General features: G+C 62.3%; 2 protein-coding genes across 3 annotated transcripts in view; one reads left to right on the top strand and one right to left on the bottom strand.

The window, feature by feature from the left end:
* The window catches only part of LOC102074009 (dedicator of cytokinesis protein 2), a 53390-nt gene that overhangs the window by 24146 nt on the left and 1914 nt on the right, over nucleotides 1–27330 (top strand). For both annotated transcript variants that reach the window (XM_074540578.1, XM_074540577.1), the window contains exons 29-51: nucleotides 16361–16459; nucleotides 16563–16657; nucleotides 17372–17450; nucleotides 17548–17648; nucleotides 17745–17803; nucleotides 17921–18069; nucleotides 18194–18279; nucleotides 19177–19333; nucleotides 19659–19699; nucleotides 19838–19928; nucleotides 20010–20129; nucleotides 20611–20700; nucleotides 20780–20884; nucleotides 21814–21955; nucleotides 22818–22899; nucleotides 22987–23071; nucleotides 23212–23298; nucleotides 23938–24114; nucleotides 24637–24720; nucleotides 24800–24937; nucleotides 25716–25801; nucleotides 26160–26310; nucleotides 26528–26636. In XM_074540578.1, the coding sequence (XP_074396679.1) occupies nucleotides 16361–16459; nucleotides 16563–16657; nucleotides 17372–17450; nucleotides 17548–17648; nucleotides 17745–17803; nucleotides 17921–18069; nucleotides 18194–18279; nucleotides 19177–19333; nucleotides 19659–19699; nucleotides 19838–19928; nucleotides 20010–20129; nucleotides 20611–20700; nucleotides 20780–20884; nucleotides 21814–21955; nucleotides 22818–22899; nucleotides 22987–23071; nucleotides 23212–23298; nucleotides 23938–24114; nucleotides 24637–24720; nucleotides 24800–24937; nucleotides 25716–25801; nucleotides 26160–26310; nucleotides 26528–26636 (2413 nt within the window). The remainder of the gene's footprint in view (nucleotides 1–16360; nucleotides 16460–16562; nucleotides 16658–17371; nucleotides 17451–17547; nucleotides 17649–17744; nucleotides 17804–17920; nucleotides 18070–18193; nucleotides 18280–19176; nucleotides 19334–19658; nucleotides 19700–19837; nucleotides 19929–20009; nucleotides 20130–20610; nucleotides 20701–20779; nucleotides 20885–21813; nucleotides 21956–22817; nucleotides 22900–22986; nucleotides 23072–23211; nucleotides 23299–23937; nucleotides 24115–24636; nucleotides 24721–24799; nucleotides 24938–25715; nucleotides 25802–26159; nucleotides 26311–26527; nucleotides 26637–27330) is intronic.
* Nucleotides 874–15228, bottom strand: LOC141729090 (uncharacterized). Its single transcript, XM_074540589.1, has 4 exons — nucleotides 15098–15228; nucleotides 5911–7689; nucleotides 3510–3584; nucleotides 874–1306 (listed from the first exon to the last, which is right to left on the bottom strand). The coding sequence occupies exons 2-4, from the start codon at nucleotides 7383–7385 to the stop codon at nucleotides 1078–1080; spliced, it is 1779 nt and encodes a 592-aa protein (XP_074396690.1). The 5' UTR covers nucleotides 7386–7689; nucleotides 15098–15228; the 3' UTR covers nucleotides 874–1077.

Below are 27330 nucleotides of genomic sequence, written 5' to 3'. Positions count from 1 at the left end.
GGGGTCGCGCTGGGTTCCATCCCTGCTTCTACCCCTCGTTCCCAGGCTCTGTGAGTCAAAGCTGAAAGCGTCGGGCAGCGATGAAGGCGAGGGGGAATGAGGGTGAAATGCAGTGATGGAAACAAGGGGGGATGAGGGATGAGGGTGAAATGCAGCCCAAGGCAGCACGGAGTGATCCTTGGCTGTGCCGTACTCCTGCTGCTCACTCGTGGCTCTACAGGTGCCCTCTGGCAGCTCTCCCTGCACAACCCCTGATGCTGCCATAGCCCCTGCCTCTATTGGGATTCCCAGACCCTCCAGCTCCAGCTGCTGGGAAGGGCTGAGGGGACCAAAAATCCCTGTGCCTGCAGCAGGACAGCGCCCCTCTGTCCGTCCATCCATCCATCCATCCATCCATCCATCCATCCATCCATCCATCCTCCATCCATCTGTCCATCCATCCATCCATCCATCCATCCATCCATCCATCCATCCATCCATCCATCCATCCATCCATCCATCCATCCATCCCGTGGCTGCTGAGATATTTGAGTTCCTCATTTCCGTCACCAGCCAGTCCATCTTCCCCACCCATGAGGTCCCTGCCCACCCCACCCTTCCACCCGGGGATTTTGGGGACAGATCTCCTCTCTCCAGGCCAGAACCTCACAGAGACCATTCCCCACTGTCCCTGCCCAGTGCAAACCCTCGGTGCTCCCAGTTAACCTGCAGGAAGCAAAGGGAGGGATGGCTGAGCAGCCCCTGCTGGGCACTGATTTGAGTCTGGAGCACCTCAGGGAACCCCAAACAGAGGGAAATCCAGGGAAAACAGCCGCTGCCCCCTCCTCATCCTCGCCCTCCTCCAGAACAGAAGCGCACAGGCGGGAGAGGATGTAACAAAAATAGCGTCTCCTTGGAATTTATTGAATTCTCCTTAAATACAGCCGCTGCTCCCCTCGCCGTTCCCACACCCCCGAGCTCCCCGCGTTCAACGGAATGGTTAAAAATAGAAAAGCTGGTGCTACCCAAACCCTACCGAGGGAGGGAGGAGAGGTGGGCAGGGGCTCAGTGCTGGGCCGGCGCCTCGGCGCTCCGGGCTCACAGGAACCAGAAGCATTTGCGCCGCGATTTCTTCACGTCCAGCTTTGCCGGCAGCCTCGACACGGGCGACAGCTCCTGCCTGGGCGGGGAGGGGGTCCCCGCCGCCCCCAGCGCCACCCCCGCCGCCCCCAGCGCCGTCGGGGGGGAGCTCGGCCCCGCGTCGCCCTCGATGTGGCTCAGCACCCGCTGGAAGCGACCTTCCTGCTGGCGGAAATCGTGCTCCACGCTGCGACACGCGGGGACCGTGTCAGGGGGCAGCGTGGCATCCCCTTGTGGCAGCCCCCCTCACCTGCCACAGCCCCCCGTTTGTCACAGCCCCCCGTTTGTCACAGCCCCCTATTTGTCACAGCCCCCATCTGCCACAGCCCCCCGTTTGTCATAGCCCCCTGTTTGTCACAGCCCCCCCTCTGCCACAGCCCCCCTCTGCCACAGCCCCCCGTTTGTCACAGTCCCCCGTTTGTCACAGCCCCCCCCCGTTTGTCACAGCCCCCGCGCCCCCAAACACCACCCCCGGGCAGCTCAGTGTCCCCAGCACAGCCCCCAAACAGCTCAGTGTCCCTAACACAGCCCCCGTGTCCCCAACACAGCCCCCGGGTTGCTCAGTGTCCCCAAACCTGCCCTGGAGAGCTCAGTGTCCCCAGCACAGCCCTCGGGGAGCTCAGTGTCCCCAACACCGCCCCTGTGTCCCCAGCATAGCCCCTGGGCAGCTCAGTGTCCCCAACACAGCCATCGGGGAGCTCAGTGTCCCCCAGCCTCTGGTGTCCCTGCAGCCCCCTGTGTCCTTGCAGCCTCTGATGTCCCTGTAGCTCACAGTGTCCCCTCAGCCCCTGGTGTCCCACAGCCTCTGTGTCCCCTCAACTCCCGGTGTCCCCTCAACTCCCGGTGTCCCCCTGTGTCCCCGCAGCCTCTGGTGTCCCCGCAGCCCCCGGTGTCCCCGGTGTCCCCGCGCACCCTGCGGTGCGGGCTGGCTGCCGGCAGCCTCGTGCTGCGCTGTCCCCTCTGGCGGAACGCGCGTCAATCTCCTCGCCCCGGCCCCGTCCCATCGCATCAGCGAGGTGACACCGAGTGTGCCGGGAATGGCCACGTGGCGCTGCCACCCCGCACACGGGCAGCGCCCCACAAGCCCCCCCCGGCGGGCTGGCACCTCCTGTCACCTCGTGTCACCTCCTGTCACCTCCCCTGGCGAGGACAGGGAGTGTCCCCGGCATTTCCAGAGATCGGGGTGGGGGGTGCAGAGCAGGGAGCAGCCTCAGCTCCCTGCAGTGACACAGGGAGGGGATGGCACTGCTGTGGGACCCTAGGGTGGGACACAGACGGGTCTGATCCCCTCCATGGGCCATCCCTGGAGTGCTGCCACTGCTCCCTCACCCCAGAACCTCTCCTCATCCCACGGGTGGCAGTGAAAGCCACAGCGAGTCCCCAGAGGGAGCCTGGCCATTCTGGGGAGCCACCTCCCCCAGATGTGACATCTGTGCCGCTGCCATGCTGCCTGGGGACAGGCTCGTCAGGCCTAATTAGCCTGAAGTTCCCCAAAGCTACAGCTCCAAACTCCCCTTGGAGCAAGTACAGGGAGCAGGAGCGCTGAGGCAGCACTGCCACTGAGCACAGGGACACGAGGGGACCCCAGCCGGGCACCCCCAGCCTGAGGTGCCCCAAGGAGGGGGCACAGTGCTCACAGAGCATGGCAGGGCAGTGGCACAGGTGCACCGTGTCCTACACATGCCAGTGCTAACAGCATCAGCACCCCCTAATTAACAGCAAATGGGAACACACCTGGCCAGCCACCTGCACTCGCCAGAGGGACAGAAGGACACCCAGGGGTGCTTGGAAGGGCAGGAAGCTTTAGCAAAACTGCAACCCTCCCAATTCCCCCAAAGACAATGCTGGGAGGGCATGAGATGCCTTTTCCCACAGCCCAAATGGGATCTGAGGAGAGAGCGCAGCAGAGGGAGGGGAATCCACACCCTGGCCCAGAGCCAGCGCTGGGGAGCAGAGCCCAGGCCCTGTGTTCCCATACACAGTGAGGGGCAGGAGCCCATCTGCAGCATCTGTGCAGAGCTGGCACAGGGACAACAGGATGCAGGCTGCATTTGGAGCGAGCCCACGCAGCAGCCGCCAGCGAGGCTTCCCCCATAGATTGCTGCTACAGGAGGGAAATGCTGTGCCACGGTGCCAGAGCAGCCCCTTCCAGATGCTGCTCCTCCATGGAGATCACCCTGGCTGATCTGATCTGATCTGCGGGGACAGCCCAGACACCCAAAAGTGTTCTGTGTGTGGTGTCCCCAACAAGGGGACAGGAGGCGTGAGCTTGGCTGTCACCCTCCCTGCTGCCTCCCTGTCGCCCTCCCTGCTGCCTCCCAGCTAGGGGAGAGCTCTGGGAGTGCAGGGAAGCAGAGCCCAGGGGTGTTGGAGCCAGGGCTGGCCCTCACCTGTAGATGATGCAGGCACAGTCCCGGCAGGTCCCGCAGTTGGCGATGTCCTGCCCGGTCCGGTACGAGTGGCGCCTGTGACAGAGAGGTGCCGTGAGCCTGGGGACCTGCTCTGGGTCTGCCCGTGTCCTCTGCTGCCCCTGTCCCACCCCAGCAGCCAGGGCTCTGCTCCCTGCAGCCCAGCTCCTTTTCTCCCTGGCATGCAGACCCTCCTCTCCCTGTATCTCCTCCTGAATCCCAGCTCCTCTTCCTCTCTGGGATCCATCTCTCTGGATGCCACCTCCTCTCCTCTCTGGGATCCATCTCCTTTCCTCCTGAATCCCAGCTCCTTTTTGTCTCTGGGATCCCCTCTCCTGAATCCCAGCTCCTCTTCCTCTCTGGGATCCATCTCCTTTTCCTCCCTGAATCCCAGCTCCTTTTCTCCTTGGGATTCAGACCCCCTTTCCCCTGTATTTCCTCCTGAATCCCAGCTCCTTTTCCTCTCTGGGATCCATCTCCCTGGATGCCACCCCATTTCCTCTCTAGGATCCATCTCTCTCCTTTTCCTCCCTGAATCGCACCCCCTTTCCTCTCTGGGATCCATCTCCTCTCCTCCCATGTGATCCCAATCAATACCAAGCCAGGTGTTTCTCTGATGGGATCACACCAGTGCTGGGCACTGTGGCACCCCCAAACCCTTCCTGCTGTGTCCTCCCCTCTCATCCCCATCCCAATCCTCATCCCAGGGCTCCCCACACCTCTCCCCACACGTGGTGCCATGGAGGGAGCGCAAGGCACGTGGTGCTGCCCTGGCACAGCCGTGCCCTGGCAGATGGGCACAGGGAGATGCTCCAGACTCATCTCCAGCCCACGCCAGGCTCGGAATTTATCTTTTTGATGTTTTTGTACCAGAGCATCCTTCTCCTCCTCCAGGAAGGTTCACAGGGCTTGGATTAAGCTGATCCTGCCCAGGCTCAGCTCATGCTGTCCACAGAAGGAGTCATCACCCCACATCTCTCTGCTGCTGCCACACCCCAACCCCGAGACACCCCAATCCCAAGGGCTGTACTGGGGCTCTCCTGCACCCCAGCACTGCTGGTCCCTGCTCATTCTGCTCTGCCCAAAATGAGCCCTGTGAATCCTTTTGGTCCCTTTGGGGCCCCTTCAGGGCTGTGGATTTGGGGGCACAGCTGACAGAACATGTCCCACATCCACGTCACATTTCCTCATTGAAACCTTCCTCCTGTTACTCGACCTTGACCACAGTTGTTCTCAGCCCTCAGAAACTGGGTCTGCTAATGCACCAAATTACACATTGCAATGGGGATTTATCCTGCCAGCGCCTGAATTAGATCATGAGCCCCTTTATACACACATATATATATGTGTGCTACGTAAATGTGTGTGTGCCTGCAGCTCTGGCCTTGTACAACAGCCCCCCTCTGCTGGGAGAGCTCATCCTGGGATACTCTACCATGTTTTATATGGATAATTTTTTTGTGGGACGTTGCTGGTGGTCGGTGCCAGGGTGTCTCAGGGCTGGTGGCCCTGCTCTGGTGTGCAGTGGGCACCTGGGATCTGACTTGTGGCAAACGAGGCTCTGCTGTTCTGCAGCACAGGGACACCAGGATAATGTTTGGTGTGATTTCCTATCCCTGGGTGTCTTGTTTGCTTGTTTGACTCTAACAGCAAATGGAGTTGAGGTCTTAATTAAGACCTCACCTTAATTAAGGGGTTTGGGACAACCCTGAGGGGTCTCTCCCCACTGACAGTGCTTCAGGGGTGGCACAGGGGCAATGGGGACAATGTTCCCTGTGCTCCACTCACAGCCAAAACCATCTGATTTAATGGTTAATCATGGCAATATTGGGCATAGGAAGAAGCCCCAGAGATTTTACAGGAGGATGCCAGGCCTGGCACCTCTTGGAGGTTTGTTGGTTGCTCTTGCGGGAGATGAGTTTGGAGAATTTCAGCTTCAGACCATGGCGGCCTGACCTAGAACACCTTCCTCACCTTCTTCCATCTGGCAAATCAGCCTGGGAGCCCAAGGAATGCTGGCCTGGGGAACTCCCTGCCCCTTGGAGCAAGCCCTGGGCAGGGCAGGATGGGGGTCCTGGATGCAGCCAAACCCATCACGGGGGCAGCAGCCATGGATTTGTGCCAAAGGAACCTCCAAGGATGGAGGTTCCTCCAGGATGGATGGTTCCTCCAGGAACCCAGAACCCCCTCATCCCCCATTCCTGGGCACGTGAGACCTCTCACCAAAGCCTGGAGCCACATGGACAGCAGCTCTGAGTTTCTCAGAGGGAAACACCCTAAGCAGGCAGCACATCCAAATCTCAGTCAGGGTCCCCTATCCTCCATCCCCAGCCCCCAGGGCATTGTCCCCACAGCCCCTCACACTCTGTCCCCTCCTACTCACCCATCCCTCTGCGCCTCCTTCTTCTCCAGGTCCTGGATGACGTCCAGCAGCACCCGGATGGTTTGCTGGCTGGTCTCCAGCACCCCTTCCAGGGACTGCAGCTGGGAATGCAGGTCCCCCTGCTCCCCGGGCCCCCGGGGGCCCTCTCCCTGAGATGTCCGGGCGTCCTCAGCCCTCGCTGGTGGTCCCACCGGCCCCTTGGCCACCACCACCAGCTGCAGAAGGTCCTGGACGTGGTGCAGCGTGTCGGGCTGCTCGGCGGCAGGGCGGGGCTGCCCGTGCCGGGGGGGCTCCGCTCGTGTCCCCACGCCGGGGCCCTGCGTGGCCGTGGGCGGCGGCGGCTCCCCGGTTCCCTCGGGTCCTGCCCAGCCGTGCCCGGCTTGGGCGGCGCGGAGCCGGCTGCAGGTGCCGGGGGTGGCTGGTGTCGTGTCCGAGCCGTGCCAGCCCGGTGGTGCCGGTGGGACGGGGGCTGGCGAGGCGCAGCAGGGTCCCCCCCAGATGGCGGCGCAGAGCTGGTGCTGGGGGGCCGGGGGGTCCCGCGGGGGGTTGCCCTGAGGTGGCTGCCGGAGGGGGCCGTGGGTGTCCGTGGCGGGGACGGGCTGCCGCCGCTGCGGCGAGGGCGGGCACGGGGCGCGCCCGCAGGGCAGGCTCCGCTCCGAGTCGCTGCGGCCGAGCCCCCGGTGCTCGGCGGGCGGCCGGGGCTGGCCGCAGGGCACGGAGGCCGGCCGGGGGGTGACGCCGTGGTTGCCCCGGGGGCTCCCGCGGAGCTGGGCACAGGCTGGGGGCGGCGGGCAGGGCTCGGGGGCGCAGCTTGGCACCGGAGGGGCGCAGCGGGCAGCGCCCTGGTAAGGGGGTGGGGGGTCCCTGGGTGGTGGCGGCGGCGGGGTGCGGCGCGCCTTGGCGTGCTGGGCGAGGGCAGCGCTGCGATCGTGGCCGGGGAGGCCACCGGGGGCCCGCGGGGGCGCGGCCCAGCCGGGCACGGTGGGCACGGCCGCTCCCGGGCACCGGGCGCTCGCCGCGGCGGGCGGCACCGCATCCTCCGCCACATCGCAGACGCTTTTACTGCGGGGCTGGGGGGCCGGGAAGGGCTTCTGGAGGCTGGGGGAGGTCTGGATGGCGGTGCTCATGCACGCCTTCCTGGGCATGGGCAGCGTCAGCGAGCCGGGCTGCGCCTGGGGCCAGCTGCGCCGCGAGGCACGGAGAGCCGCCGGCTCAGGGGGGTCCCTGGGGGGCGGCGAGGCACGTGGGGTGTTGTGGCCGGGGCCGGCCGGGGGCCCGGGGCTGTCCGCCCGCCCCGCGCCGGCCTCCACCAGGTCCTTGAAGCGGACCTGCTGCGTGCGGTTTCGCCGGCGCTTGAGGCGGCTCTCGATGTCGGGCGAGTCGCGGTTGAGCAGCACCGAGCGCACCGTCATGGCTTTCTCCTGGCTGCCCTCGCCGGCGGGGGCCGGGCCGGGCACGGGCTCACGGCTGACCATGGCTCAGCGCCGCGGGGCCCGAGCCCTGGGCTGCCGCCGTTCCCCGGAGCTGCTGGGCCGGCGGGCAGCCTCATCCCGCGGATGCTGGGCGGGAGGTGGGCTCGGGGCCGCAGGGCATTGCTGCCCGCCGCCCTGCCCTACAGCCCCCGGAGCGCCGCCCCGACGGCCGAGCCCGGTTCCGCCGCTCCCCGCCGGCGCCCGCAGCCGCTCATGGTCCCGCCGCTCGGGCTCGGGGCCGCTCGGGCTCAGCGCCGCCCGCTCGGGGCCGCCCGGTGCCCGCCGTGCCCGCCCATGGCTCCCGGACCTGCGGGGACAAAGAGAGGTGCGTCAGAGCCGGCCACGCCACCGCGGCCCCCCAGGACACGAGTGTCCCCGTGGAAGTGCCGGCCTCTCCCGGCTCGGCTCCCTCCCAGCCCAGCATCAGCAAACGCGAAGAGACAGGCTTTGATCTGCGGCGCTGCCTCCTCAGCACAAAGGGAGAAGGGAAAAGAAAGCCCTTTAGCATAAACACGTTCCGAGTTCACAGCTCAAATCAAGCAGAAGCGGCTGTTAAAAATAGCTCTGCCTCGCCGGGGCTGGTGCCTCGTGTGTGCGGGGCGCGGGCAGCGGGAGGGCAGGGCCGGGGCCAGGGCAAGGGGCGGCTGTGCGTGAGGGACGGACAGACGGACGGACACGGGGCATCCGCCGGGCACGGGCTCCAGCTCTGCGGGCATGGGCAAGGCGTGGGGCACCCATCCAGCACGGCACATGGCAGGACGGGCATGGGGCATGGCCAGGGTGACACAGGGGACATGCCACGTGTGGCTGTGGCCGGATTGGACATGGGGTCCATCCTGCCAGGGGCACGGCCAGGGTGACACAGGGGACATGCCACGTGTGGCTGTGGCCGGATTGGGCATCAGAGGTGCTGCAGGCATGGGGGACCAGCTCTGTGAGCAGTAGTGACACTGTGGCTTGGGGACACTTGAGACACATGGGAACCAGCAGGAGGGAGAACCTTGTGTAAGGCCCGGGGGTGTCACTGACACCGGCAGCACTTCACAGGCGGCACAGCGGCAGCACCCGGGGTCACAGGGGGGATTGTACCCAGGGATTGCATCCCTGCCATTGTCCCCGTCCCTGCCATTGTCCTCGCACGGCCCTGCAGGGCTCTCACTCCCCACAGCCGCAAGGGGAACCCCTCTGCTGCCCTGTCCCAGACGTACCCCCAGCACCCCCCCCTGCCAGCCCGTCACCCTGCCCGGGCACCGGCAGCACGGGGCGCACCAGGTGCAGGGGAGGCCGTCAGCTCCTTCTGGGCCGCGGCCAGACCCAGAGATTCCATCCGCAGCGAGCAGCGGTTCAGCTTTGTTGCACCACACCGTGTCCCGTGTCCCCCATCCCCAGAGCACAGCCCGGTGCCCCCGCAGCGTCCCCGCACGCCGAGGCGGGACCCTCAGTGCGGACGGACACACGGCTCCGACACCCCCGGTCCCCTCCCTGCCTTGCCTCGCTCCTGCTGGCACGAAGCGCTGACTCAGCAGAGCAGCCCGGAGTCCCCAGCGCCGGCACAGCCAAACTCGCAGCGCTGCCCCAGCGGAGCCGGGGGGCTCTCAGAGCCTTTCCCCGCCCAGCCCGGCCCCGCACGCCCCGCTCCCGGTTCGTCGGGATGCTGCTCCACGCTCCGCTACCGAGCTTGGAGCTGTGCCCAGACACCCGGAGATGTCTGCGAGGCAGGACGAGACAGACGGGATGGGGCTGCTCGTTAGTATGGGCAGCAACAGGCGGAGCAGCGAGCTGAGCTGGCTGGGGCTGGAGCCAGAGCCGCTCGTCCTCGCTTCATCCCTGTTGACCCAAGCTGGCCTGGGCACCGCCTGTCGCGATATCCGCGATATATGAGCCACCCTTGATGCCTCGTCACGGACGTGGGGTCACCCACGTGCTTGGCGTGCCCGGCAGCAAGAGGGCAACGAGGGAGGGCACAGGGCCCTGCTGGGCACATCTGGAGCCCAGAGAAGCCCGAGTGTGCCAGCCCGCTCCGGAGCATCCTCGATGGGTGCTGGAACTGCTCCGAGCGCCGGGCACGGGGCAGCAGCGCGGCTGGCACGGTTTGAAAGCAGAACCGGCCCCGTGATGCTGCACCGGGCCCGGGGCGAGGCGCGGCTGCCGCAGCGTGGGACGGGGCCGCTCCCCTGCCGACGCAGCAAACGCGGCGCTGTCACTCAGCGGGGCCTCGCCGGAGCACCCTCGGCCTTCCCGAGATCAGAGACGAGCCACAAGGACAAAGGGAAGCCTATAAATTATACATGGAGCAACTCCGTTTGGGAACACTTGCGAGGATGTCAAAGAGCCGCGCCAGGACCCTCCCACGCATCCCTGCGTTTTCTCTCTGCTCCGTGCTGTGCTTGGGTTTAGTGCTCGGGCGCTGCTTGCAGCACACCGGCATCTCCGGGCATGGATAATGAGTGGGGAGGATCAGGATGGTCCAATTTAGGGTCTGATGGGCTCTTCTGGGCTGGTTCTGAACCCGAGGAACTCACTCCAAAGGCACCTGGCACCCAGCACTTCCCAGCCACTCTTCAAGCTCGTTTACTGGTCAATGGTGCTCAGCACCTCAATCCTGGGGCTGCTCCAAGGTGCTGAGCCCACCACAGCCCCTTCTGGGGTCTACTCCTCCCTTCTCACTCCTCCCTTCAGGAGAAACATGAAGCCAAAGCTGGAGCCCTGGTGCTTCACTCTGCCAGGGTTCTCCTTGGAGTGATCATTGCCAGGAGAGCCCTGTGGGTGGAACAGGGAGCCCCAGAGCCCTACACAGTGATCTGGGGGATGCAGGTGGGCTGGAACCACCCAAGGGATGGGTTTGGGGATGCAGGTGGGCTGGAACCACCCAAGGGATGGGTTTGGTGCCTGATTAATCCCTTCTGAAGGAGGGCAGCATGAGGCACCACGCCAGTCAGTGCGGGGCTGGGCAGAGCACGGCTCATCAAACCCATTCGCTGCTGCCGGGCTTGATGAGGTTCCAAGTTTGGTCAGGGGAGGTAAAAGCCTCGGCAGAGCACACTCGGATTTCTGTGAGGCATTTGACATTTTGATGAAGAAAGCAGGATGATCCCAAAAGCAAAGTGGCACGCTTGAAGTGGGTTAAAAGCAGCCAAAGCAGCAACGTCTCTGTTTGTAACCATCCCACGGCCCTGAGCACGGAGGGAAACTGAGGAAAGGGACGAAATGAAGAGAAAGGAAGGAAAAAGGCCAGTTCAGAGGCAGGCAGGGGGCATGGAGCAGAGAATGTGCAGGATGGAACTCTGAGTGGCAGCTCCAAGCTCCGTTCATGGCAGCTGGAAATGCGTGTTGGCATGTCAGAGAAGCAACTTCCTTAAAAAGTGAGGCCAGCTGGCACAGGAACAGCTTGGAAAGGTTTTGCACAATGGTGGACCCTCCATCTCAGTAATTTTTTAAGGCCTGAGTGGTTTTCTTCTCTGGTTCCTATGGGAATTCCAGGCACATGGATAAAGTGAGACAGCAGGTCGCATGGGGGATGTACAGGTGAAAGCAGGTGATGCCACTGTGACATGCCATGAGTTCTGCTGGATGCTCACACAGCTGGGAATGACCTCTCCTCTGCTGAGTGACCCCAGGAGCTGAGGAAACATCAGGAATCTCATGGACACCCCTCAGAGAGCCCCAGCACTGGGTTTCTCTGGCCACCACGGGCAGTGGATTTTGTGAATCAGAGGCACTAAACCTGCTGGCTTTGCAGAGGACACATCATGGGACACATCTGTGATGGTGCAGGGCTGCCCTCAGAGGTCAGAGCCCTGCTTCTCACTGCCCTGACTGCTACCTGCCAGCTTCAGCCCTTTCTCCACCTATCCTCTCCTTCACCCTTGCTGGTAAAGCTGTGGAAGAGGGAAAAACGAGGCAGACACATAAATCTTCTCCTCAGGACACAGGACGCCAGGAGATGAGATTTATGAGGGAGGAAGTCAGGTTCTCCTGGAACCACAGAGGAGAGGAGTGAATGACCCAGCTCTGCTCGCAGGGTAGTGCCTTTGTGGGGCAACACTTCTGATTTTCCTGATCTGCAGAGGGGAGAGATGAGCTGCTGGCTGTGGGCTGGGGCAGCACTGGAGCATGAGCTTTGGAGGGGCAGCAACCAGGCTCATGACACATCACAGCAGAGCCTAATCCTGCCTTGGCTCTGGGAGGACTCGAGGCGTTTGTTCTCGGATCAGAGCATGTGTGGGACTCGAGGATGGAGGACTTGGAGCAGCTCCTGGGGCAGCTTGCACACCCCAAATCTGCTTCCTCGCTGAGGAAGCTCCACCACGAAGCCAGCTCATGCCCTGCCCTCACGCTTCTCTTCTTGGAGGCTCTTCCAGAACCCGGCTGCTGGGAGCCTCACAGCCCTCCTCATTTCCTGCAGGCTCTTAATCACACCCGCTTCCATCCCACTGTACTCGTGCCAACCGAGCGCTTCCGCCCAAGCCGCTCCTCTCCCTCCTGTGCTCAGCCCTCGCAGCCCCCAGCAAGGAGAAACCCCTTCTCCAGCCACATTCCCAGCACTCCCTGAGTCCAGCTCGGCTCCTGTCCCCAAGGCCAGCTCCCCATGTCCCTGAAGGACCTTGCAGTGCTGATCCCGTTGCTCTCAGCAGCGCTCCAGGCTCTGCTTGGGCGCTGCTGTGCCTCCCTCAGGAGCCCTGGGCTGGCCTGGCCGAGGGCACAGGAGCTGTCCCTGCCACCAGGGCCGTGCCAGGGGTGGCTGTGCCCCTCAGCCCCACACCGAGCATCACCCAGGGGTGCTGGGAGCAGCACGGGCACACAGCTCAGAGGAGCGAGGGATCTGCACTCATCCCTATGTAGGTCACTGGCTGGAGTGCTCCGAGGGAACATCAGTCACTCTCCCAGCCACGGGGACCAGGAGGAGGCTCTGGTGGCATCCAGCCTGGGCAGGGAGCCCCCAGCACCCACCTCCCCATGGTACCAGCACCCACAGCCACCCCACAGGCTCCTCCTGGGGCTCCTGGCTGGCCTGGCCACACGTGCCATGGCTCATGCCCACGGTGGCATGGAAGGGATCCCGCGGGCTGGGGAAGGATCAGTGACATCCTCCCGGCACGCTGAGGCCACCAGCCCCACTGCCATCGCTGCCCTCTGATGTGGAAGTGCTGCAGCTGCAGATGGAGCCGCGCACGGCCAGGGATTCGGGAGTACAAAGGCTCTGCACGAGCCTTCAGAAGCTGCAGAAGCCAAATTATTCCTGTGTCTCCCGTGGATGCTAATAGGGCTGTCATGGCAGTGGTGGCTCTGTTCGCTGTGCTACCTGCTGGCGTCCCCACCTCTCTGCCAGGCGGAGCAGCTTTGGTAGCGCTGCTTTAATGAGACGTGAAGAGAGAGAGTGACCCGCCTGAGGGAGCAGCTCAGGAGGAGTTTGTTCTGTGTCCCGAGGCTTGCCTGGGCTCATCCAGGCAAGGAGGAGCATCCCTGGAGCTGCTGCTGTGCCACCCCCGGGGCTGCAGGAGAGACCACCCAGGCAGGAAGAACACCCTGCTCGGCTGCATCCTTCCCACTGAATGGGGTTTGGGCAGCACCATCCTCCTCCTCCTCACCCTGCGGATGCCCTGTGTGGCTACACAGGTCCTTGTGATGGAGATCCAGCCCTGAGAGCTCGGCTGGTGGCCAGCACCAAACCCCAGGGCTCCGCTGGCATCTCCAGCACGGGCTGATCCTGCAGCAGGGACAGCACAAGGGAAGTGGGACACGGCCCAGAGAGCTTTGGCCACAGGAGACCCAGCTCATCCGCAGACCCTGTGCTCTGCAGGGAGGATGTCTCAGCTCTGGAGAAGGGGTTGGGCACCCATCTCGTGCAGAGCAATCCCTGGGCCAGGGGACCCTGGGTGACAAAGGCTCCGTGGGCTCCCTCACAGGCCAGAAATGGCATCAGAAAGCCACCAACTGTCCCCAGAACTCACTTCTGGAAATAGCTGGAAAGGCTTCACCGCCCAGCAGTTCCTGCACTGCCCCAGCTGCCCCTGCACAGCCCGGTGCAGGCTCGGGGGGCTCGGTCCTGGGTGCAGCAGGGACCCCCTGGGACATCCCCCATGGTAGCAGCAGCCATCAGCACGGCCTCTGCAGCTGCAGCTCCCGGCACCGGGAATGTCCTTCCAGAATACAAATTCCTGCCTTTAAGTGCATTCTCAATGCCATCGAGCAGCCTGCCCCCCTTTATCTCCGTCCGCTTTAGACAACGCTGGCTACCGCGGGAATTTGGGAATTAGCGAGCGTTTTCCTCCGCCTCGTGCCTCAGTTTCCCCACCACCGAACAGCCCGGACCGCACGGAGCACCTCAGCAAAGAGGCGAGGCTGGGCAGGACCGGAGCAGCGTCGTTAGCAGGGACAGGAATAGACCCGCTGATTATCTGTGGCCTCTGGATGCCACCATGCTATTAAGCAATTACAATAATTATCATTTGTAAAGAAGACAACCTCAGTCCAAAGGAGCTTCTGCGACCAAACCCACCCCGCTCCGGAAGGACGGACGCTCCCTGCGGGCAGGGGACACGGGGAAGGGCCGGAGGTGCCATCCCCACCCGAGGGTCCCCCCTGCAGCCCTGACTGTACCGAGGGCTTCATTCTCGAGCCCGGAGATCGCCGCTGGCCCTGGGCACGCCGTTGCCCCTCGGAGCGAGCAGCTGACACCGATGTCCCCGCATGTCCCCGTGCTGGCACAGCCGGGCCCGCTGGTTACTCATTCGTGTCCACCTCGTGTTCCCGGCACCGAAGCGGCTCCGCGGGGACCTCGGCCCCGCTCCCGCACCGCCCTCGGCAGCCGCAGCTCCCGCGGGCGGGATCGGGACCGGAGCAGCCCGGGAAGGACCGGAGCACCCCCATTTCCCGGGACTCGCTCCGGCGGACACCAGGCCTTGGGAGCAACGTGGGCTGAATCCCTCCAGCCCCGGCCGGCGTCACGGCGGCGCGCGGTACCGAAAGTGACATCCCTGGATGTGCGTGTGCGTGTGTGTCACCCGGCACAGCCCCGGCTGACGGACGCCTTCCTAACGAGGGGGAGCGGGGATGAGCCCAGAGCGGCTCCAGCAGCAGCGGGGGGACCACGGCCCGGGGCGGACAGGGCGAGGCTGCGGCACCGCGGAGCAACGTGGGGGTCTTCGGCCCCTCTAGCACAGCAGCTCCCACCACTGATGCTCCTCCATAGGCCACGCACCGTGCCACCGTTCCGGCACGGCTGTGCCCCCCAGAGACCCCCGCCACGGCCGCCGGTGGTCGCCTCGGTGCGGGGTGCCCAGCGTAGGGGGCTCGGTGCGGGGTGCTCGGCGCACGGTGCCCGCCGGAGGATGCTCGGTGCGCGGTGCCTCCCGCAGTTCCCCGGGCAGCTCCTGCTCGCCGGGAGCAAAGAAGGGAGGACAGGGAGGTGCCGCGACCCCCGGGGACACCGAGGATCCCCCTGGCCAGCCCAGCTCGGCCCCCGCGCATCCCGCGGGCCGAGGGTCCCCGCCCCGCTCCCGCGCCCCCGGGGTCCCCGCGCCGCTCCCGCGCAGTCCCGGTTCCGGGGCTCCCCGCACCGCGTCGCCGCTGCTGGCCCCGGGGTTCGCACGCCCCGGCCGCGGGGCCGCCCGGGGTCCCGGTACCGGCGGGCGCCGCAGGGCCGATGCCCGCAGCCCCCGGTGCGGCCGCCGCCCCGCTCCCGGGCCGAGCGTCCTCCCCATTCCGCCCCGTACCTGGTGCTCCGAGGCGGCGGCGGCGGCAGCGCGGGTCCGGCAGCCGCGGGCGCGGGGCTCGGCGGGGCGGGGCGGGGCGGCGCGCGCTCGCCGGTACCGGGGCGGAGCCGGCGGGGGCGGAGCGAGGCGGGGGGCGGAGCCCCGGCACGGGGTGCGCGCCCCGGAGCCGAGCCCCGGAGCCCGGCAGGAGCCGCGGTCTCGGTACCGGGAGGGCGCTGCCCGGGCGGGGCGGTGCCGGCGCGTCGCGGTCCCGCGGGTCCCCGGTGTGCCGGTGCTGGGGCACCACAAGGATTCCTGGAGCAGCGGGAGATTTTGGGGTTTGATCCGTTTGCTCTGCGCAAGAGAATTCCCTGGAATTCCCTCCTAGAGACAGAAAACCCCTCGCAGCCAAGGCTGGCTGTGGGCGCTCGCTGCTCACCCGCGGCAGCTCTCGGTGGGCTGTGCCCCATCCCGGGATGGTCCGGGGCTGCCCCCGGGCTGGCGGTGCCGGGCTGGAGCCCTCGGTCACCGGCAGCGGTCACATCCATCCCCGAACAGCCCGCTTGGGTCTGGGGCCGCAATGGGGAAATGGCAGCGCGGGAATGCTCCTCTGGAATCCGGGCGGGAGCTCCGGCAGTGCCCGACCTGCAGGGATGGAAGGGCAGCAGCGGTGCCCAGAGCCCGGTGCTGCCCTCGCAGGGCTCAGGCACGGCAGTCTCTGGGCATGGGTTGGCACCTGAAGCCACTCACAAAGCTCCATCAGTGGCACCGGGGCACGGCAGGGCCGTCACTCCCCCTGGACAAGCCAGACCATGCTCTTAGCCCAGGAATTGCTGCCCTTTCCCACAGTTTACAGCCTTGGAAGTGTCTCTGGGACAGCTTTTGGGCAGCATCCCGCTCGTGCACACTCCACTTGTCCTGATACAAATCTGGGAGCCCCCTGGAGTGGAGCCAAAGGCTCGGTTTGGGACCCTGCACTGGAGGCACTCCAGAAGGAACCTGCTTGCCATTTTCAAAATGCCCTGACAGCCACAGATGGCCTTAAATGATCTCAGAAATGACAGAGGTGCTTCAGCACCACTCTGTAATGACTCCTGCATCCCCCTGGCATCGTGGTGGGTGCAGGAGCCATCCCATCCCTGCAGTGGGATGCACATGAAGGGGCCAGGAGAAAGGAGCTGGGGAAGAAGGGACCAGGGAGGGTGGGGGTGAACTGGGGCTGTGGGTTATGAACCGACTGGAGCTGCAGGACCCAGCAGGGCCTGAGCAGCTCCTGTCCCCCAGAGCCACTACGTGGCCTGCATGGCCACCATCCTGAGCCAGATGGACAAGGACCACTACAGCACCTACATCCAGGCGTTCCCCTCCCGGCCCGAGCTGATGGTGAGTGCATGACGGAGCCCTCCGGCACCAGCGCCTCCCTCACGGCCTCCTCCGGAGGGCACTGCAGCCCAGCACGGCCCTGACATCTCTGCCTCCCTTGCAGGACTTCCTCATGGAGACTTTTATCCTCTTCAAGGACCTGATCGGGAAGACGGTGTATCCTGGTGACTGGGTGGTGATGAACATGGTGCAGAACCGGTGAGAGGCTGGGGGGGAGCACGGGGGGAGGCTGGGGTGGCTGTGAGCACCTGGGGTGCTGTGGGGTGGGGTGTTTGTGAGGCTCCCAGGATGAGGTGAGAGATGAGAATTTGACCCTTGTTCTCAGAAGGCTGATAATATAATATAATATAATATAATATAATATAATATAATATAATATAATATAATATAATATAATATAATATAATATAATATAATATAATATAACTATTTATAACATTTATATTATATTATATTATATTATATTATATTATATTTATACTAAAACTATGCTAAAGAAAGAGAAAGGATACATCAGAAGGCTTAACAAGAATGAAGAATAAAAACCTGTGACTTTCTCTCTGTGTCAACCCAACACAGCTGGTTGTGATTGGCCATTAATTAAGAACAATTCACACAGAACCAATCAAACATTCACTTGTTGGTGTAAACAACGTCCAGCCACATTCCAAAGCAGCAAACACGGGAGCAGCAATCAGATAATTATTGTTTTCATTCCTCTCTGAGGCTTCTCAGCCTCCCAGGAGAAAATCCTGGGAAGATTTTTCAGACAATATCACGGTGACAGCGGGGCAGGTGGACTCTGGACAGTGTTTGGGGGGCAGAAAGGACCTCACCCCTCTGAGTGATGGAGGTGGGCACACCAGGCTGGGCACGCTGGTGCTGCCCTCACTCCGTGCCCGCTGTCCCCAGGGAGTTCCTGCGTGCCATCAACCACTTTGCCACCACCTTGACCGAGATGTTCCTGAGCGACAGCGACTTCGAGCTGCAGGTGGGTGGGTGGCACTGCCTCAGCCCAGGTGGGTCAGGAGCAGACCCCGCTGTGCCCCCCAGCCTGGCACTCATCCCTCTGCCTCCTTCCACCGCAGCTTTGGAACAATTATTTCCACCTGGCCGTGGCTTTCCTCACGCAGGACTCGCTGCAGCTGGAGAATTTCTCCCCGGGCAAACGCAACAGTATCCTGGCCAAGTGAGTCCCTGCCCCGGGGACAGGGGTTTTGGGATGAGCCAGCTGGGCTGGGCACACCCGGGGCTGCAGAGCGATGCTGTTCCTCTGTCCCCGCAGGTACGGGGACATGAGAGCCACCATCGGAGCATCCATCCGGGACATGTGGTACAGCCTCGGTGAGCCGCGCTGGGCAGGGATGGATTTTGGCTCTCCGCGCCCACAGTGGGTGTGGCGAGCGGGGTTTTGCTGCTTTGGGCGTGGATCTGTCCTCCCAGCCCTCCCTGTCCCCCCAGGGCAGCGCAAGATCGAGTTCATCCCGGGCATGGTGGGTCCCATCCTGGAGATGACGCTGGTGCCGGAGCTGGAGCTGCGCAAATCCACCATCCCCATCTTCTTCGACATGATGCTGTGCGAGCACCGCCTCAGGGGCAGCTTCACCCGGGTGAGGCCCGCGATGGGCTGGGAACCACCCACGGCAGGGAGTGGCGTGGTCTGGAACCTTCTCTCTGGGATGGTCTCTGGGGAGGAGCTGCTCCAAGCTCAGCCTTTCTCCGTCCCCTTTCCAGTTTGAGGATGAGATCCTGCGCAGGCTGGACAGCGAGGTGGAGGGCGGCCGCGGGGACGAGCAGTACATGCAGCTTTTCAGGAGCATGTGAGTGTGCAGTGACATCCCTGCCACCTTGTCCGCTTTGCTGTCACCGTTCCTGCTGCCATCCCACTGCTCCTCACGCTGTGCCCTGGCCTGGAGTGTGCCGGGGGAAAGGGAGCAGCGAGGAGGGAGCCTGAGCACCACCGTGTGCCCCCTGCACACCTCTGCTGGCCCAGCCTGCCTGCCCCAGGTGTTATCTTTGCCCCAGGTGTTACCCCTGCTGCAGGTGATGCTCCTGTCCCTGCTGACACCCGTGCCCCAGGAATTACCCTATGCCTTAAGTGATGCCCCTGCCCCACGAATTACCCCTGCCTGAGGTGTTATCTCTGCCCCAGGTGTTATCTCAGACCAGGAGTCACACCTGCTTGAGGTGATGCCTCTGCCCCAGGTGTTATCTCAGACCAGGAATTACCCCAGCTCCAGGTGTTATCTCTGCCCCAGGAGTTACTCCTGCTTCAGGTCTTATCTCTGCCCTGAGAGTCACTTCTGCCTGACGTGATGCCACTGCCCCAGGTGTTATCTCTGCCCCAGGAATTATCCCTGCCTGAGGTAATGCCTCTGCCTCAGGTGTTATCTTTGCCCCAGGAATTGCCCCTGCCTGATGTGATGCCTCTGCCCCAGGTGTTATCCAAGCCCCAGGTGTTATCTCAGACTGGGAGTTACTCCTGCCCCAGGTGTTATCTCTGCCCCAGGAATTACCCCTGCCTGAGGTAATGCCCTTGCCCCAGGTGTTATCTCTGCCCCAGGTGTTATCTCAGCCCCAGGAGTCCCCTCTGCCCCAGGTGATGCCCCTGCTTCGCCCAGGCTTTGTCCCTGCCCTTGCTGCCGGGCAGGGCAGTGGTGGGAGCACAGCAGAGCTGCCTGTGCAGTGGGACCCGTGTGCCTCCCTCTCTTCCCCAGCCTGCTGAGCTGCTGCCAGAGCCACCCCGAGCTGGCCAAGCCTGGAGAGGACTTTGTGAGGCTGGTGAGCGAGCTCCTGGAGCGACTCCTGGACTACAGGGCTGTCATGAATGACGAGAACAAGACCTACAGCATGAGCTGCACCGTCAACCTGCTGGTGAGCACCTTGCCCTGCTCCAGCTCCTCGGGCTGCCAGGGCTTATCCCCTGTCCCAGCTCCCTGGGGCAACCTGGGCTTGTTCCTGTGCACCCCAAGTCCCCAGGGCTGGTAGGGCTTGTCCCCAAGTCCCCAGGGTGCCCTTGTCACGGCAGAGAGGGGGTGCCAGAGCTGGCATCGCTTGGGATGTGCAGCTGTGTGGGCCACGGCCATCCCTGTGTGGGGACAGTCCTGACAGCACCGTGACCCAGAGGGTGGCACTGTGAGGGGCTGTGGCACGTGCCACCCCTAGGGCCACTCAAGCAGCCTCATCTGCCTTTCCACAGAACTTCTACAAGGAGATTGATCGCCAGGCCATGTACATCAGGTGAGCCCAGCCCTGGGATCCCCTGCAGCGCCTGGGTGGGGGGCTCCTGGGCATTCCCAGAGGGATGGGCTGGGCAGGGCGGCCTGAGGGGCAGGTGATGGTGCTGTCACCCCCCACACGTGGCTGTGTCACCCCCAGGTACCTGTACAAGCTGAAGGACCTGCACATCAGCTACGAGAACTACACGGAGGGAGCCTACACGCTGCTGCTGCACGCCCGGCTGCTCACGGTGGGCACGGGGGGCTGGGGGGCTGTGAGGAGGGGGCAGCTCCATGGCCCAGGGTGTGACAGTCCCCAATCCCTTGTGCAGTGGTCAGAGGAGTCAAATGCAGCTCCTGTGCCGGGCCCACACGGGCTCCAGCTGCACACTCAGCGCCAGCTGAAGGAGGCTCTGTACAACCAGATCATCGAGTACTTCGACCAGGGCAAGGTGAGTGTGGCTCCTACAGACCCTGCAGCTCTGAAACACCAAAACTGGAGGGAGCTGGGCTGGCTTAGGGCAAGCCTGGCCCCCTTGCCACCAATTCCCCCCTGTATCATGCTCCCGCATCCCATCCTCAGCACAGCCCCTCACTCCCCAGTGCTGCAGAAGGGCTGGAGCTGCCCCAGTGAATCTGGGCTGGATGGGTCACCCCACAGCCACTGTCCCTCATCCCATCCCTGTCCCGTGCTGTCCCATCCCAGCCCAGGTCAGAAGCTTGGATATCTCTGGACAAAGGCTTGATGGGGTCAGCTGGGGGCTTGGTGGGAAGCCAAGTTCTTCTGCTGCCCACCAGTCCCCATAGGAGAGCCCTCTCCCCCTCCTCACAGGGGCAGAGGTGCAGGTGGTCCCTGCTGGAAGCCCCTGGTGCCCCTTCCCCATTTCACCCTGCACTGGGGGGCCCTGTCCTGGCCCCTCTGTCTCTCTCCAGATGTGGGAGGAAGCCATCCACATCTGCAAGGAGCTGGCGGAGCAGTACGAGAGCCACGTGTTCGACTACGAGATGCTGAGTGACATCCTGGTGGGTGCCTGGCTGGGCAGGGGGCATGGGGGGTCTGCAGGGCCCCCTCCTGCCCTCATCCTGCCCCTCTCCTCTGCAGCAACGAGAGGCAAAGTTCTATGAGAAGATCCTGAAGGTGCTGCGGCCCAGCCCGGATTACTTTGCTGTGGGGTACTACGGGCAGGGCTTCCCCACCTTCCTCAGGGTAAGCAGAGGCAGGAGCAGCCTCAGAGCGGCCACCTCCATAGCCAGGGAGCCTCCAGAGCTGCCACCTCCATACCCAGGGACCCTCCAGAGCTGCCACCTCCATACCCAGGGACCATCCAGAGCTGCCACCTCCATAGCCAGGGGCCCTCCAGAGCTGCCACCTCCACAGCCAGGGGCCCTCCAGAGATGCCACCTCCATAGCCAGGGACCTTCCAGAGCTGCCACCTCCATAGCCAGGGACCATCCAGAGCTGCCACCTCCATAGCCAGGGACCCTCCAGAGCTGCCACCTCCATAGCCAGGAACCATCCACAGCTGCCACCTCCACAGCCAGGAACCATCCACAGCTGCCACCTCCATAGCCAGGGACCCTCCAGAGATGCCACCTCCATAGCCAGGAACCATCCACAGCTGCCACCTCCACAGCCAGGAACCATCCACAGCTGCCACCTCCATAGCCAGGGACCCTCCATAGCCAAGGACCTTCCACAGCTGCCACCTCCATAGCCAGGGACCCCCACTCCTCGCTGGTGTCCACCTGTGCACCACAACTCTCTGAATGTCACCATCCAGCCTGTTCCTCACCCAGCATCCTGTCCCATCCAGGGGACATCCCAGGCTCAGATGGTTTGCACAATTCCAGTCACTCTCCCCCCAACCACCCATGCTGCCACACCCTCATAGGAGCCACCAAATTTTCACATAGGATTTGTCCTTAGTGGCATTGCTTGGCTGGCACCAATCTGGATTCTTTTGTCCTTCTTTTGTTTTTCTTCTAGTTCCTGGGTTTGGGGAGATATTTTTTCCTAGATAGGGGGGTGTCTCCTGCTTGGCAGGAGAGCCTTATCAGCACAGCATCCCAGTGCTCTGTGGCCTGCTGGCCCTGCTGTGTGGCACAGGGATGAGCTGTCACCTTCCTCCCCTGCAGAACAAGGTCTTTATCTACCGGGGCAAGGAGTACGAGCGGCGTGAGGACTTTGAGATGCAGCTGCTGAGCCCCTTCCCCAACGCTGAGAAGCTGAAGAGCACATCTCCCCCTGGCCAAGACATCACTGACTCCCCAGGGCAGTGTATCCTCTGTGTGCACGGGGACAGGCATGGGTGTGGGGGTGTTTGAGGGTCCCCAGGGCGAGGGAAGAGATGAGAATTTGACTCCATGTTTCAGAAGGCTGGTATAATATAATATAATATAATATAATATAATATAATATAATATAATATAATATAATATAATATAATATAATATAATATAATATAATATAATATAATATAATATTTATATAACATATATTATATGTTATATGTTATGTATATTATATACATAATATATAAATATAACATTTATATTATGTTATATTTATAACATAGCATAACATTATCTAACATTATTATATTATATTATATTATATTATATTATATTATATTATATTATATTATATTATATTATATTATATTATATTATATTATATTATATTATATTATATTATATTATATTATCTATACTAAAGAAAGAGAAAGGAGAAATCAGAAAGCTAGAAAGGAATGAATAACAAAATCCTGTGGTTGACCAGAGTCTCGACACAGCTGGACCATTTTTGGCCATCAAGTAAAAATAATTCACATGAGACCAATCCAAGATGCACCTGTTGGTAAAGCATCTCCAGACCGCATCCCACAGCCATCAGATAATTATTGTTTACATTTCTTTTCTGACGCTTCTCAGCTTCTCAGGAGAGAAATCCCAGCAAAGACATTTTTCAGAAAACATGTCAGTGACAGCTGGGAGCGTGGCTTGGTCTCTGTGCATCCCTGTGCATGTGGGAATCCCATAAATGCCTCTGTGTCCCCCTGGGGCTCAGCCCTGAGGCTCTGGAGCCCTGTGCCCAGCAGCCCTGCCCTGCAGGGCGTTCCTGTGCTCCTTCACTCCCTCAGACATCCAGTGCTTCACCGTGCAGCCGGCAGAGGAGGCCAAGGTGCGGCTCAGGGGCCGCAGCATCCCGGAGCAGATCACCAAGTGAGTGCCCACACAGAGCTCTGCTCCCTGCGGGTGGTGGGACACAATGAGGGTCCTCTCTCATTTCCGTCCCTTCCCTCCCCACAGCTTCTACAAAGCCAACCACATCCAGAGGTTCAGCTACTCCCGGCCTTTCAAGAGGGGCCCGAGTGATCCCGACAATGAATTTGCTGTGAGTGCAGGGGGGAGCTGCCAGGACCCTCAGCTGGGGGGTCCCTGGTGCTGTGCCCATGGAGGTGGGAGCCCCCCAGGCCGTGGGGCAGCCAGGGGTGATGGGAGGAGGGTGGGCAGTGACTGCTGCTCTTGCCACAGAACATGTGGATTGAGAGGACGACCTTCAGGACAGCCTATCCCCTGCCGGGCATCCTGCGCTGGTTCGTTGTCACCTCCACTGACACGGTGAGGAGGGGGCTGGGGGCTCTCCCAGGAGCCTGGGGGATGCTCCAGCCGTGCCAGGAGCTCAGGCTGGGGCTGGGGAGCGTGTCCTGCCTGTGCCGTGCTCTGTGGGCAGCAGGGACAGTGTGTGGGCTTTGTTCCTTTGTCAGGGGTGGGTGTTTGGCCAGCATCCAGGGGGTCTCAGGAGCCACAGCTGTGGAGATGTGATGTGCCCTGGCTGGGCTGTCACAGGATGCCATGGCTGGTCTGTCACAGGGTGTCCTGGTGGCTGTCACAGGGTGTCCTGGTGGCTGTCACAGGGTGCCCTGGTGCATCCCCAGCTGCACCCCCAAAGTGACACCAGAGGTTACCCAGGTCTCCTGCAGCCTCACTGCTGCCCCGTGCCCATGGGGGTGACTCTGTGCTGGGACCAGCATGGCCAGCACAGCCCCAGGAGTTCTCACCCAGCCCCAGGCTGTGCCAGGGGTCTGAGGGGATTCATGAGGTGGGATGTGCAGCCCCAGGGGTCTGAGGGGATTCCTGGGGTGGGATGTGCAGCCCCAGGGGTCTGAGGGGATTTATGGGGGGAGATGTGCAGCCCCAGGGGTCCCTCTGGACTGGGGAGAGCCCACCCTGCCAGCCTTGACCCCTGCCTGTGCACAGATCATCATCTCCCCCCTGGAAAATGCCATTGAGACCATGATGAAAACCAACGAGAAGATCATGAGTGAGATCAACAGGCACCAGAACGACCCCGGCCTGCCCATCAACCCTCTGTCCATGCTGCTCAACGGCATCGTGGACCCTGCAGTCATGGGGGGCTTCACCAACTATGAGAAGGTGAGGGGTGCAGAGGCTGGACTGGCACTGTGGGGAGCCTTAGGATGAGGATTGGGATGGGGATGAGAGGGGAGGACACAGCAAGAAGGGTTTGGGGGTGCCACAGTGCCCAGCACTGGTGTGATCCCATCAGAGAAACACCTGGCTTGGTATTAATTGGGATCCCATGGGAGGAGAGGGGATGGGATCCCAGAGAGGAGAGGGGCTGGGATCCAGGGAGGAGAGGAGAGGAGATGGATCCCAGAGGGGAAAGGGGATGGCATCCAGTGAGGAGAGGTGCTGGATCCCAGAGAGGAGAGATGGGATGCAGGGAGAAGAGGAGATGGATCCCAGAGAGGAAAGGGGCTGGGATCCCAGAGAGGAGATGGGGTAGCATTCAGGGAGGAGGGGAGATGGATCCCAGAGAGGAGAGGGAGTGGGATCCAAGGAGGAGAGGAGATGAATCCCAGAGCAAAGGGGGTGCCATCCCCAGCCTGTGTGAGCTGGGCCAGCCTGGCAGTGGCACTCAGGAGGGTTTTTCAGGCTTTTTTCCAGGAGCTGTACATGCAGGAGCACCCTGAGGACGCAGGCAAGATCGAGAAGCTGAAGGACCTGATCGCCTGGCAGGTACCAGGTGCAGCATCCCCCTGGCAGGGCCAGCTGGCAGCGGTGCCAGGGAGCCCCACGAGTTCCCGCTGTCCCACAGATCCCCCTGCTGGCTGAGGGCATCCGGATCCACGGGCAGAAGGTGCCAGAGGACCTGCGGCCGTTCCATGAGCGCATGGAGCAGTGCTTCGAGCAGCTGCGCGCCAAGGTGGAGGCTCAGTACGGGGTGCGAGAGATGGTGAGTGCCACCGTGGGCATGGGCACTGCCAGTGCAGATGTGGGGCAGCAGGGAACAGCTGGCTGAGGGCACAGATGGGGCAGGAACAGGGTGAGGAGCACTGGGCCCTACACCTCAAGGTTCTTCCTATTGAGAGCCAAGATTACATTTAAAGAGAGGTGGAAACCTGAAGTAAATAACATTTTATTAACCAATAAGTAACCCTAAGGGATGGATATTGGGGGACAGACATTTAGGACAGGGTGTGGAGAAACACTTGGGGGGCTGACGCCGGGCCTCTGGCTAAGTACTGGATGTCCTGGACTGAAACTTCTAGAAGGAGGGGATGGGATGCTGAGGATTGGGATGGGAGGGGAGGACACAGCAGGAAGGGTTTGGAGGTGCCACAGTGCCCAGCACTGATGTGATCCCATCAGAGAAGCGTCTGGCTTGGTATTAATTGGGATCCAGGGAGGAGAGGGGCTGGGATCCCAGAGAGGAGAGGGGGTGGAATTCAGGGAGGAGAGCCAGGGTGGGGGTTTGGGGATGATCTCAGCAAAGGAAAGGGATTACACAGGTAAAGGGAGTGGGTACAATCTGGGGTAAACAATTTGGGAAAAATACAGTGATACAAACCCAAAACTATTACAAAGTATAAAAACACAGCACAGCATCTCCCACCGGGCATGGGGGACCTGGTCAGGAGCAGGGCTGGTCAGAGAGGGCACTGATGGCCCTGGCTGAGCCCAGGAAAGGCTGGGGAGGCTCTGCCCTCTCACCCCTCCTGGCTGTGTCTCAGATGTTCGTTGAGGAGCGGCGGAGCGGCCGACCCCGCTCCATAGCCTGGGTGCCTGACTGGGACCGCCTGAGCCACGCTGGAGCCAGGCAAGTGCTGCTCTGGGGAGTGTGCTGCTCATCCTCCCTCATCCCCCTCAGCTGAGTCTTCCTCACTCTGGCCCAGGTGCTTTTCTTCCACCTTCCCTTTATGCCAAGTGCATCTCAGGGGTCTGTCCTGCCTGGTCACCACCGTGGCCTTGTCCCTATGGGCGGCATGGAGGAGAGACGCCCCATGTGCTCACCTGGACCCTGGTGTCACCCGAGCCATCCATTCCTGTCCCCCACACCTGCCCTGCTGAGCTGTGCCGTGGCTGGTGCTGATGCCCGAGTGCAGCCGCTCCCAGCGATGCTCCAGCCCTGCTCCTCCTTCCCCGGCTGCCCCTCACCTGTCCCGGTCACCCCACAGCCCGGAGGCACCCCCGACCCCAAAGGCTGCCCACCGTCCCTGTGAGAGCGAGGAGCCGAGGAGCGAGCGCCGGGAGAGCCGCGCCAGCGCCATCTTCGGGTCCCGGCGGCAGGATGCTCGCCAGTCCCTCTCGGAGCTGCCAGAGCACAAGGTGATGCTCAGCACAGTCCTGGCGCCACCCTGGGGCTCTGCTGACACCCCGCTGGGGGTCCTGCTGCACCCAGAGCTCCTGGTTCTGCCCCCAGCCTGGATGGGAGCCCTGCTGCAGGGAGGGCAGGAGCAGGGGCTGGAGGGCACAAGGCTGGACACTCAGGGGCTGCCATCCGGCCTGGCCCTCCGAGGTGCTGAGCCTTCCCTCTGTGCCCCAGGATGAGAAATGGAGACTCTCCTGCACCCTGAGCGAGAGCAGCCTGAGCGCTGATAGGAAACAGCCCCTGCCAAGCCAAGCTGCTGCTGGGGCTCAGCCCAGCACTGCAGGTACAGCCTGCCAGGCCGCCTTCCTGAGCATCCCTGCAGCCCCACAGCACCCCAACACCTTCCTGAGCGTCCCTGCAGCCCCACAGCACCTTCCTGAGCATCCCTGCAACCCCACAGCACCCCAACACCTTCCTGAGAGTCCCCACAGCACCCCAGCACCTTCCTGAGCGTCCCTGCAGCCCCACAGCACCCCAGCACCTTCCTGAGAGTCCCCACAGCACCCCAACACCTTCCTGAGCATCCCTGCAGCCCCACAGCACCTTCCTGAGAGTCCCCACAGCACCCCAGCACCTTCCTGAGCGTCCCAACAGCCCCACAGCACCCCAACACCTTCCTGAGAGTCCCTGCAGCCCCACAGCACCCCAATACCTTCCTGAGAGTCCCCACAGCACCCCAACACCTTCCTGAGCGTTCCTGCAGCCCCACAGCACCCCCACACCTTCCTGAGAGTCCCTGCAGCCCCACAGCACCCCAGCACCTTCCTGAGAGTCCCTGCAGCCCCACAGCACCCCAATACCTTCGTGAGAGTCCCCACAGCACCCCAGCACCTTCCTGAGAGTCCCTGCAGCACCACAGCACCCCAACACCTTCCTGAGAGTCCCCACAGCACCCCCAACACCTTCCTGAGCGTCCCTGCAGCCCCACGAGCAGGGCTGTGCCCTCCCACACCACGCTCAGCTCAGGTCCCCTCGCC

The sequence above is a fragment of the Zonotrichia albicollis genome, chromosome 5 (assembly GCF_047830755.1).
Source record: "Zonotrichia albicollis isolate bZonAlb1 chromosome 5, bZonAlb1.hap1, whole genome shotgun sequence".
NCBI classification, from domain to species: domain Eukaryota; kingdom Metazoa; phylum Chordata; class Aves; order Passeriformes; family Passerellidae; genus Zonotrichia; species Zonotrichia albicollis.
This window is presented reverse-complemented; position numbering and strand designations above follow the sequence as displayed.